A 12,371-nucleotide genomic window follows, 5' to 3' on the forward strand; every position below is an offset into this window, starting at 1 on the left:
TCAGTAGGATGCTTTGCTGTGTTCACTACAACTGTTAGTTTTATATTCACGATTCGCCATGTGACCGCTTACCAAACTACAGGGCCTTCAGACATCCAGCCTCTCGCGTGGAAGTCCTGACACTGAACGGAGTGAGACACCTCCAGGCGTGAGGGATTTGTCTAGGGCTCCATTTTCGCAGCCACCAACTTATCAAAGTGAACCATAAGCCACCTACTAATGCTGATGTGATCAAATTATGTAAATGAATTATCTTGAAGCTGTCACCTCATTCGAAGCTCACTTGCATGTTGTGGGTGCTTTATAACCAGTCATCCCACCAGCAAGGAACCTCTATCTCACCAAACCATTTCGTGCAGTTCTAATACCCACATTGTGGAGCATCTTACAGCCACCTACATTCTCTCTGAGCCTTCTCTGGACATCTGCAGTGACAGCGGGGGCCCGGGGGCCAGGAGCCGAGGCCTCGCCAAATGGACATCAGCTTTGAAACCCATGATGCTGTCCTGTAGGTACCAAAGTCCATAATGTCACAGTTGTGGAGTCCAACAGCTGACAGCTTAGTTCTGAACTTGGATCATCCTGAGCTGTGTCCTATGCAGAAGGATCATACCCATGTATCGGGCAGCAGTCGCTAACTAGAGTATCGATTGTGACCGCATAAGCAGGAGCTCAACCTTCTATATTATCAGAAGTGGGTCAACACGAAGATTCAGAAGCAGTAAGAGGAAGTAAAGAGAGAACTAGGGTCCATCCAACAGTTAAAAAACAGTAAAAATATCACAACAATTAATATTTCAAAAACTATGCTAAGGAATGCAGAAGTAACAGGCTTGAATAAGGATCTTTGCTTTCTGCCTACCCAGAAAGCAATACACTGTATCACTCAAGTGAATGTGTGGAAAATTCAGTGCTTAATTTGTGCCAACGTGTGCCAGAACTCAGTAACAGCACTTATCTTATAGCTCCGGCGTGTATTTATGAGAGTGTACCACATGGTGGCACTGTCACATGAGCAAAGTTTTTAACAATAAAATATATGATTAGAAAAGTAATTCCAGGTTGCTCAGTACATTCTTACAGCTTCGGATCACCCAATGTAGTTCAAATTGCCATATTTCTATTGTGCAGGACCACGATAGCGAAATAGGGGCCAGTTTTTCCGGTTGCATACGGCCCATGCAAAATGAGACTCGGTAAGTTGTTTACTGCATCACATTTTGCTTTTTTGTTTCGACGTTAGGAAGTGGCGTGGTATGTAACAAGTTCAATTTGCTACTACATACCGATTCGGTATTAGGAAGGGGCGTGTCAAGGGTGACCCTTTCTAATACCAAATCGCACTGGCATGTAGGAATGTTTTGCGACCATGATTGCGGTCGCAAAACATAACCCATTCACAAATGGGAAGCTCCCTTTTGTGAATGAAAGCGTAAATATTTTTTCAGAGCAGGTAGTGGTTCATGGCCGACTTCCTACCCTGAAAAAAAACAAAAAAAACTTTTCATTTTTTGGATTGAAATGCATCCCGTTTTCCTTTAAGGAACACGGACTGGATTAAAAAAAAAAAATGCTTTATTTAAAAGCAGTAACAGACATGGTGGTCTGCTGACCCCTGCAAACCACCATACCTGTGAGTGGTGCCATTCACAATAGGGTCGCAAATTGCGACCTACCTCATGAATATTGATGAGGTAGGTGTTTGCGACCCCATTGGGAATTGCTAAATGTGTCTGAGACACATTTGTACATTTCTATTTGTGAGTCTCTAATTGTGACTCGTTAAAAGTCGCAATTAGAGACTTGCAAAATGAAATGGACATACATCTGGCCCGAGGTCTCATCTGCGCTGGTATTTGTTAGCGAAAACTGCAGTGACCCCCTGAGAAATATCGTGGGCCGGCACTTATTATTTTACAAATTAAGCACTGGTTAAAACATATTCCGACAGTATCATCTAAAATATTATTTCTTCAAACAACCATGTCTGGAACTGGTAGGGCCAGTTAATTGTGTAGCGGTCTCCGTAAACACCACAATACCTACATTATATCAGCTCGCATTCGGAGACATTCCTAAACTGTGCTACAAGATTGGGTGTCACACATGTTATTTAGGGAAAGTGGCTACATTGTATCCAGACCAGCGGCTACTCTGGGTGTGGAAAACACTTTTCATCTCTGACACTGTGTTACAAGCGAGAAAGGAACATTTGTAACAACAGTCTGACTTTGAGCTCATTTGTAGATTCCGGATGGAAACATTGTGTGAGTCGTTGACAGTGAAAATACAAAACAACCTGTGACAGCTCCACACAGGAAAATACCAGTTATGTACTGTGTGCATAGAATGCGGTAATGCCTGAGTTTTCCTCCGGCTCTGCATGCACAGGTTATATTTACAGACCTTTGCACAAGCAGGCTAGTTACATTGAAAGCAATCGGTCGATTTCATGAACAGGGCGGAAGGTTACCATGATCCCACACAACATCTTGGGGTGTAGTTTGGAAGAAGTTGTTGTTTTGTGAATAGTGTTTGCACGCACATTCTCAGACTGCCACTTTTCTACAATGAATCCTAAAAGGGCTTATTTTAGAGTGGAGTGGATCCCTAAAACCCACACTCTCTGCCGGAAGTGCCACATTCACACACTGGCGTCGCCAATGTTTCATGAACCCCAGCGCAAGGAAGGAAATAGCGAACCAGGCACTTTTGAACTGTGCAGTACAGCAAATTTAGGGAGTAGGAGAATCAGGGTTACTGCTTTAAGTAGATCCCTGGAGTTTCAGATACACTTTTGAAGTTTGCAGAACTGCCCTCATGAGGGCGAGCCCTCACCCCACGCTGCAGCCTTCATGCAGCCCTGCGGCAGGCTGCATCCCTCCCTGGAGAAGTTTTGCTTGAAGATGATGTTTTTCTACGTGAAGCAAAGATAATCCCTTCAGGATCGTATTCCATGTTTAGGTCCCAGTGTCATACCTAATCACAAGAAGGTTTTTGAAGATTTCCATCATAAAGTTTGGGATGAGCAAGAAAGGCTCCCAGACACTCTGAGGGCCTAATTTAAATGTTAGTTCTTTTCAAGCACACATCCTGTGTACTTATAATTATTTTAACAGATCCATGAAAAACTAGCTTGGTTACCATATATATTGACCAATTTAGGAAAAGTGTGAGAAGGGAAAACCTTCTCCCCTGCTGAACAATGTAAAAATGTCAAGGATTCTGTCTCGATTCCTGAATCTGTCTTGAGGGCGTCCACTGGTGCTCACGACATGTCACACCAATTCTCTTGATCCCCCACTGATCTCCCGCTAGGTCCTGTTTTCATTTAGGGGATGGTGGACACTTGTACAGAATCCTTTTCTGCTCTTCCTTCCTAACAGTTCAGTTATGCTCTGTCCTCTGGCTTCTCACCCTGAGTTGTCAGATTTCTGATGATATCAGGGCTTTACTTCGTTACCCTTATATTCTGAATCCTCTCCCAGAGATTACATTCCTACGCACTCTACGAGGCTTTGGAAGAATCGTCAGGGAGCTCCTGTCCTGTATGGCTTTCTTTGATGGCTGTGATTTTCTCTTAGTTGCATTTGAAACTGGGTATGTAGGGAAGGAATGGGCCGACTGTGTCCTTAGTGGACAAGTCCACCGTACAGTCTCAATGACAGTCCATGATGGCATTCTAGGTCGATTGTACAGTCGCTGGCTGCCTCATGTGCCAAAAGTAGGAGAGTGTCCTCCTCTGATATTTGTCAAGTGCTAAAGTGGAAAAGTGGACCTATCCTCGCCCATTTATAGTGCAGGACAAGCTTCATTTTGAAACGCCTGAGATTATCTTTGAGCTGAATAACCTCACTAGAGCTGCTCTGTAGTCAAGTAGGAGGCATTGGTTGGCATCGCGTGTCCGTGTTGTCTAAGCCGGAAGTGACGTCCGCTTCACCTATTTAGGCACCACGTATTCTATTGCAGTATATTGAATGCAGAGGGTTATCTAAATAGCGTACTCTGTATGCCCTGTAAGCAAGGCGCTGTGATGAGGAAGAGTGACAAGGTGTAATGCCAGCATCACTTCCTGGAGAAAAACAAGAAAGTGATGTGTGGAGTATTTAAATGAAGCTAAGCCACTGGTAGTTTCAATGTCTGCATTCCACTTCATCCATTTTTTCCTACCACATCACCTCAGAAATGAATCAACTTTATGCAAATCAGCCTTGGTCCTACTCTGGTAGGAACGGTTCAACAGGACAGGCCAATCTGCCAGCCCCGGTCCCCTCTGAACCAGGACACAGGTACCCCCAGACAGGATCCTGCATATGTGGACCTCCCCAGTAGAGTGCAGCTTGGTTCCAGTGGCACGGTGCTTTCTAAGGTTGACTGCAATTGCTTGGGGCAACCAACATTTTACAAAGGAGCTGCCAATGAGTAGTGGGCACTCCTTGAATGCCGCACCATCAGAACTGGAGTGTTGTGTGAATGGAATGGGATGCAGAAGATGATCTGTGTTGTGTAGTTCACAGCTGTTGTTTGCAGAAAAATCATTTTAAAATTAAAGGATGTAGAGCAAGTAGGAACTCTGCCTTTTTTGCACGGTTACCCCAAATTTGTATCCTTTTCCTGGGCCCTATGTTTTTGCTGGCTTTAGAACTCTGTGCACTTTACCCCCTGCTAACCAGCAGTAAAGTGCTTTTGCTCCCCCTTCATGGATGAATTGGTTTGTTCCTAATAAGTATAGAAAAAAAACACAGGGGAAGTGGGAAGCTAAATACAGTCAACCCTCAGCCTTCTTAACTATTATAATCAGTACATCAGAGAGGGAAAGCCTCACAACTGATGGACTCTTAACCAGCGGCGGCTGGTGACATTTGAAAGTGGTGCGGCGTAAAAGTTGGGTATACGTATTATGTTGTAAGTGTGCGAAGCACGCAAACTTGAACAGTATAAGGGGTGTCTGGAGGTGTTCTTCTGCACAAGGAAGCACTGATCAGTTTCTTGGAAGCAGTGTGTACACCAGGAGCCAGGGAGCAGCCTCTGAACAGGGCCCGGGTGGAAGCTTTGTGTGTTATCATAGCTAAGTGGACACAAGAGCCTCTTGCGTAGTAGTCTATGTTGCGTACGCACACAAGGACTTTTCAGACTGCTAAAGCTCTCTAGCTAGACCTACAAATGTGCTTTCCACCTCTAATGATGACTCTCTGGTACAAACCACCAGCTGCTAGTAACTGCTACTAGAGGGCTGGCTGTGTCACACACAAGAAGAAGTTTCTAATCTGCTTTTAGCTTCCTGGGAAGGCAGGGGCACCCTCATTCCTCAAGAGTGCTCCCCCTCTCAGTGCACACTGTGCACTGACATTTTAATCATAAATCTTCTTGTTTACAATAAGATTCAGGTTGAGCGTGGTCTTGCCCCCCATTACCACATACGCCCACACCGCCACCATTAAACTGGAAAATACACCGGAATTCAGCACTAATCACGAAGCTCGAGTGATAGGGAGTGTTCAAGACGATCCTTGCTGAGAACTCACTTTAGTCAAAGGCGGCGAAGTTTACAGAAGTATTAGCAGGCGTGCGCCGGACGAGAAAGTCTTCCCCCTGTATTCTTATTCATTTAAATAACTGAAACTCTTATAGACAGAATGTGCTTGAGCTGGCAACTTTATTTGCCATTTTTCATATTAACTGGAAAGAATGTGGAGATACTGACTATAGCTCCCCACATATGTATACATGTAGCACATGAGGCAAACAGTCTCTAGTAGCGACGCGCCAGCGTGAGGATGGAGCCGTGCCAAGTGTCCCAGGTCCACACGTGGCATTCTGGCCCATTCCAGGACTTTTGTTGGAATTCTGGGAATAGTAGTCTGGTTTTGCCATTATGAAACAGGACTGCAACTCCCAGAGGCACACACCACACATGTCCCTGTGAAACCTGGCAACCATGAGGATGTGTGTGGCACCAGCAGCCCCGAAGGACTCAGAAGATGTGCCAAGGGCGCGCCTGTGTGGGCCAGCTTCGCTGTTTTCTGTCCCAAGGTGGAACATGCCTAAAAACATCTGACCTTGCGTAATGTAGCCAGGGTACTCTTGTGATATGCGCCAACAGCTTTGGGTCGAGTTTGCAAACTATAAAGTCTTCTGCGTGAACACTATGAGGTTGCTCCAGTGCATGGAAATAATCAACGAAAAGTATAATTTTTCCAGCTTTAAACGAAAATAGGTATCGACCGAGCTGTATTCTTTTGGGCCGGTTCTGCAACAACCAAGGGCTCAGGCTCAACTTCAGCTATATAACACTTTCAAAAGTGAAAGCACAAGACATGAGAGGCCAGAATGGAGAAAGCAGCCAGTGTCACCCCTCCACAGCCCGCCCCCTCTTGCGATGACTGTTTGATTGTTGCCACCCCCCGCCTGCCTCTCCCCCTACCATTGAAACAAATGGAGTTCCGTGAACTCCTCCCAGGGCCATTCTGTAAAGCGACCTTATCCATGGAATTGTAGCTCGGCACACCCTCTGCAATGACTTCACGGCTGTAGCGTGTGCCTGCGGGTCGAAGAAGACCTCGCCCGGCAGGCACATGCGTTGTAGGATGTCTGCAGTTTGTCACAGCTGCCTCATTAAAAGTAAGAGCGTAGCCAGCAGGGAGAAATTTCTTATCAGCTGCTTCACGTTTTTTAAATTCTCTTCTTGCCTTTTCCCGGCTGGTAGGGCAACACCCCTTTTGCCCATTACCAACAGCCATCCCTGCTCTCAACGCTTTACAAGTTCCAGTCAAACTGGTCTCAATATAATCCAAAGTGGAGAGGGATCAGCACCGAGGTAGATCGGTGCGACCCTTGCATCACAGGGATATATTAGTAGAATCCTCACCTACTCGTCCCACCAGTGGCGTGCTTCCTCATTGGATCCTCACCCACTAGTCCCACCAGTGGCATGCTTCCTCATTGGATCCTCACCCACTAGTCCCACCAGTGGCATGATTCATCATTGGATCCTCACCCACTAGTCCCACCAGTGGCATGATTCATCATTGGATCCTCACCTGCCAGTCCCACCAGTGGCATGCCTCATCATTGGATCCTCACCCACTAGTCCCACCAGTGGCATGATTCATCGTTGCATCCTCATCCAGTAGCCCCACCATTGGCATGAATCATCGTTGCATCCTCACCCACTAGTCCCACCAGTGGCATGATTCATCATTGGATCCTCACCCACTAGTCCCACCGGTGGCATGCTTCATCATTGAATCCTCACCCACTGCACCTAGAGTGAGGTGGGGGCTCACCATTTTTTCCAAGCTGTTCTCTTACTTAAACCTAAGGGAAAGTTAAAAAGACTGCAGGATCTGAGTTCTTCCTCACTTCCTCGCTCCGTCACTTAGTCACAGATGTTAGAGGTCAATTCACCCATCAAACATCCGAGCTAAAGGTCCTTATTAATAAACAAGAATTAGGACCCTAAAGGCTTTTTAACTTCACCTAGGTTTTAGTAAGATGGCTATATTCAGAGCCGCATACTGAGGTCAGGTCAGGACATGTAAGTGTGATTATGCCAGAAAGGGATGGCATATGAGGTCACTTCCAAAGTTGCTAAGGATGAAGAATTAATCAGGGGACACTCGTTAGAAATTCTGATTTAGCAAAGCTGTCGCCTTCTTGAGTATCTTGAGATCTGGTAATGCTAGTGGTGGTAGTCAGAATAGTAGTCATTGGGTTAACCTTTGTTCACAGAAACCCTCTCTCCCAGCATGGGTTGTCTAGCTCTTTCTTACTGGATGTTAAAGATGGTTTGTACCATTGACAGAAGGGGGATTTCAACAAATCCATGGGCCTAACAAACTGCTGGGACTATTTGGAACCATTGAAAACCACTGCCATTCATGGATCCCTGCATAGACCATTCAATGAACAACCCGCCTGTTGCATGAACAAGAAAAACAGGTAATGAGGCGGGGAAATGGATTCACCATATGGTAGATTTGGTTCAAACAGTCAGATTGCCAGGACCCTCAGGGGGCCAGCACCAGATGTAAGGTAACTAATGTAAGACAGTACAACAAGGGAAATAGTTCTCAGTTTCAATGTGTTTTATTAAGCATAACCAGGCTTCAGTTGACATGACTAATCCAACGCCTGCATTGATATTAGTTTTGCAGTAAGTAAGAAATGTAGCTTTTAAAAATACAGGAACACATTTACCAGGTGTATGTTTCTTTTCTTTGTTATTCCTTTTCAGAAAATAAGTAAAATAGAATTTATCTCATGTTGGTGTTCATTGTGTAGAATTAAAATATATTCATTTTTTTGCTTGAGAAGTAAGCCCTGAGCAGAATGTTCCTGTGTTTGCAACATGTCCAACACTCTTTGCTCGGACATGGTTTAAGCAATTGCACTGTGTATTATCTTCACTTTAACAATTGTGAAATTATTTTTCTTATTTCCCATGTACACCTTATGATAATTATACTCAACTTGAGTTCTCACATGAAATTCTGGAAAAGCATTGGTAACCCAATGAGGGGCAAAGAACAATCACTTCAAATTGGTATGGAAGTGTGAATGAAAATGTGAGGCTTTTAGAAAGTAACTGTAGAAGACGTGTTTTGTCCAGTCATTGATATTAGGGGTGGGCAGAACTTGAAACGCTTCACTCCATGGAATTGCGCAGGGTTACAGTAAAACAGCGAGATTCCACGGAATTCCGCCAACGGGCAGAAAATATGCATCATGCACTGCAATGTAGCACCAGTAGCGCGAGCAGCACTCAACTTCTGTGCGAACCGCACCATGCATTGCGCAAGAGCAGCAGCAAAACTCAAACGGCAGCCCTCTAACCACAACCATTTGTGAATGCCGACGACCGCATGTGTTACAAAATAACGCTAGGGGATGCCAACTCTCACTCACTTTCACCAGCTTGCATATTCTGTAATGCTATAACAGCCTGGAGGCGTACAGATCATAAATCCAATTCATTTCTACCACACCCTAATCATCACTTTCTTTTATTCCTGACCCCAGGTGCACTTGGCGAGACGGCGCTCCATGTTGCTGTGCAGTACAATAACTTGGAGGCTGTGATGACCCTCTTAGACACAGCACCTGCCCTCCTCAACATGCCAATGACATCAACGTCACATGATGGTAAGTGCAGTAAATGGTGTTTTCTGAGTTTATACCCACAGCCAGAAGGATTCAAGAAAAATCCCCGGATCCGCCGATCCAACACCAGAGGACTCTCCTCTCTCTTTATGACCAAAGCCGGGAAAGACATTCCCCTGCACCTCAGCAATGCAGCAATGCTCCGGGAATTCAGGAAAGGTTGTAAGGCATGGCTATTTCAATGGACAGAGCCCTGCGAAGCAGCTAGCAACTCCATGGCCTTGAAACTCTCATAGGTGATTTTCTGCGCTTTATAAATCCTGATTGATTGAGAAAAGGGGCCGGACAAACACGAGTGGGAATAATACAATAAGTGACCCCCTCCCTGGGGCAATAATTACCTGGTGTGTGCACCTAGAACACAGGATATTGTGCATGAAATGTGGGCACAGGACACAATATCCCTCCGCATGGATGTCAGCATATGAATCCTGTGTTCGATAGAAGTCTGCGTATGGTTCGTGTGTGATGTGATGTCTTCTGTGTGGCAGGAAGTCACATTCATCGGAACTGCAGTCTAATCAACAAAGAAACATTTAAAACATTCAAAATAGTAATTTAGTTATAATTGTCAGTGACTCAGCACCACAAATGCCTGTAGGGATCTTTTCCTTATTATGTAGGCAGCATATTAAGTGGAAAATAATTCCTATAAGCATTGTTTTATCTGTCTGATTTCCTATGCTTTGCTCTCTGCCACAAATCCCACTGCAAATAAATAACCACAGGCCAGATGTAGCAAAGGATTTGCACGTCGCAAATGGCGAAAATCGCCGTTTGCGAGGTGCAAATGCCTCTTTGCTATGCAGAAATGCATATTGCGAGTCGGTACCGACTCGCAATATGCATATCAGAATCGCAAATAGGAAGGGGTGTTCCCTTCCTATTTGCGACTCGTTTTGGAATGCAATACCATTTGCGACCCCATATGCGGTCGCAAAGGGTATCGCAGTTACCATCCACTTCAAGTGGATGGTAACCCACTCGCAAATTGGAAGGGGTCCCCACGGGACCCCTTCCAGTTTGTGAATGGACCCAAAACATTTTTTTCAGGGCAGGTAGTGGTCCAAAGGACCACTGCCTGCCCTGAAAAAAAACCGAAACTAAAGGTTTCGTTTTTTTTTTAAGTGCAGCTCGTTTTCCTTTAAGGAAAACGGGCTACACTTAAAAAAAAAAAAAATGCTTTATTGAAAGCAGTCACGAACATGGAGGTCTGCTGACGACTGCAGGCCTCCATGTTTGCGAGTCCCTAGACTCGCTATGGGGCCGCAATTAGCGACCCACCTCATTAATATTAATGAGGTGGGTCATTGCGACCCCATAGCGAGTTGCAGACGGTGTCTTAGACACCGTTCTGCATACCAATTTGCGAGTTGCAAATTGCGAGTCGGAACGACTCACAATTTGCAACTCGCAAACTGGATTTTTCCTACATCTGGCCCCACTTTCTTTCTGTTACATATTGTGTATACATGAAGTGGTAGGTGTTAGATTTGGCATCCTTGGTGTGGTCTCCCCCAGCCTTTTGCCTTTGCTTCCCTGGATGTTTCTGTGTGCTGGACTCTGTTTTTGCTGTTTTTGTTACTCTGGGCACTTTACCACTACTGACCAGAGCTAAAGTGCAAGTGCTTACTATGTGAAATTGCATGTGTAATTGGCTTTTCCATAATTCGCATATTTGATTTACTAGTACGTCCCTAGTAAAGTGCACTAGAGGTGCCCAGGGCCTGTAAATCAAATGCTACTAGTGAGCCTGCAGCACTGGTTGTGCAACCCACATGAGTAGCTCTGTAAACATTGCTCAAACCTGCCACTGCAGTGTCTGTGTGTGCACTTTTTAAACTGCCAATTCAACTTAGCAAGTGTACCCACCTGCCAAGCCTAAACCGTCCCTTTCTATACATGTAAGGCACCCCTAAGGTAGACCCTAGGTAGCCCCATGAGCAGGTTGCAGTGTATATTTCAGGTGGTACATGTACTAATGTGTTGTACATGTCCTAACAGTGAAATACTGCCAAATGGGCTTTTTCACTGTTGCAAGGCCTATCTCTCTCATAGGTTAACTTAGGGGCTGCCTTTACATATTCCTAAAGTGCAGTTTTCCTTTGAGACCAGATAGATATTTGGAGTTTGTGTTCTCTGAACTCACGATTTAAAAATACATCTTTTAGTGAAGTTGGCTTTTATATTGTCAGTTTGAAATACTACTTTTATAAAGTGGGCATTTTCATGCCCAAACCATTCTGTGACTCTGTCTGTTTGTGGATTCCATGTCTGGGTCAGTTTGACAGTTGGGCTGTTTGCACCTCTCTCTAGACAGTGACACAAAGGGAGCTGGGGTGTAGCCTGCATATCCTGATGAGACATCTGGGCTGGGAGGGAGGGCAAGAGTGTCCACTCACTCCTGAAAGGGCTGTGCCTGCCCTCACACAATGCAGTCTCCAACCCCCTGGTGTGTCTCTGGGACCAGGCCTGGGCAGGGCGGGGTCTTGTAAACAACAGAGATTGTTCTTTGAATTTGGGCAACTTCAAAGGCAGACATGGGTATGAATAAGTATTGGACCCAAAACACCAGACATTTGGATTACTTTAAGGATTCAAGAGGAGCCTCTGTCAGGAGAAGAGCTGAAGAGCTGAGGAGAAGTGCTGCCCCTGCCTGTGACTGTGCTTTGTTGGGCTATCCTGCAGTTGCTGCTTCTGCCTGTGAAAGGGGACAAAGACTGGACTTTGTTGTGCTTTCCTGCTTGAAAGATATCTCCAAGGGCTTGGACTGAGCTTGCCTCCTGTTTTGGAAGCCCCAAGGACAGCAAAGGCTTCACCCACCAGTCTCTGAGTCTGCATGCTGTAGACTCTAGCCTGCCAGAGGGTTCCATTCCAGTTCCTGGGCCTGTTGGAGCGAAACCTGCTGAAAATCCCAGTGAAACGACTTTGGATGACTCTGAGCAACTTCGCAAGGACGCCGCTGCACAAAGACCGCAACACCACCTGCACTTGAAGCCGTGGACCTCACTGGAGTGCAACATCCCCACCGACAATGCAGGCCCCACGTCGCTGCAGCCGCTAACATCCTGAGACTTCATGAAAGGAGTGTTGTAGCCCCAATGTTCGTGACACCCGACTCTGTGGCAGTGCTTATGACCCTGTGGCGTAAACGCAACCCCGTGAGTTCGTCCCACAGCTTCTTGACTTCTCCAGACTTCGACTTAGCC

At 45.6% G+C, this 12,371-nt stretch overlaps 1 protein-coding gene across 3 annotated transcripts in view; it reads left to right on the forward strand.

Moving 5' to 3' along the window:
* Nucleotides 1-12,371, forward strand: part of LOC138303564 (transient receptor potential cation channel subfamily V member 6-like) — a 92,904-nt gene that overhangs the window by 19,548 nt on the left and 60,985 nt on the right. For all 3 annotated transcript variants that reach the window (XM_069242822.1, XM_069242824.1, XM_069242823.1), the window contains exon 3: nucleotides 9,022-9,144. In XM_069242822.1, coding sequence (XP_069098923.1) covers nucleotides 9,022-9,144 — 123 coding nt within the window. The remainder of the gene's footprint in view (nucleotides 1-9,021; nucleotides 9,145-12,371) is intronic.

Source organism: Pleurodeles waltl, chromosome 7 (assembly GCF_031143425.1).
Source record: "Pleurodeles waltl isolate 20211129_DDA chromosome 7, aPleWal1.hap1.20221129, whole genome shotgun sequence".
Taxonomy (NCBI): domain Eukaryota; kingdom Metazoa; phylum Chordata; class Amphibia; order Caudata; family Salamandridae; genus Pleurodeles; species Pleurodeles waltl.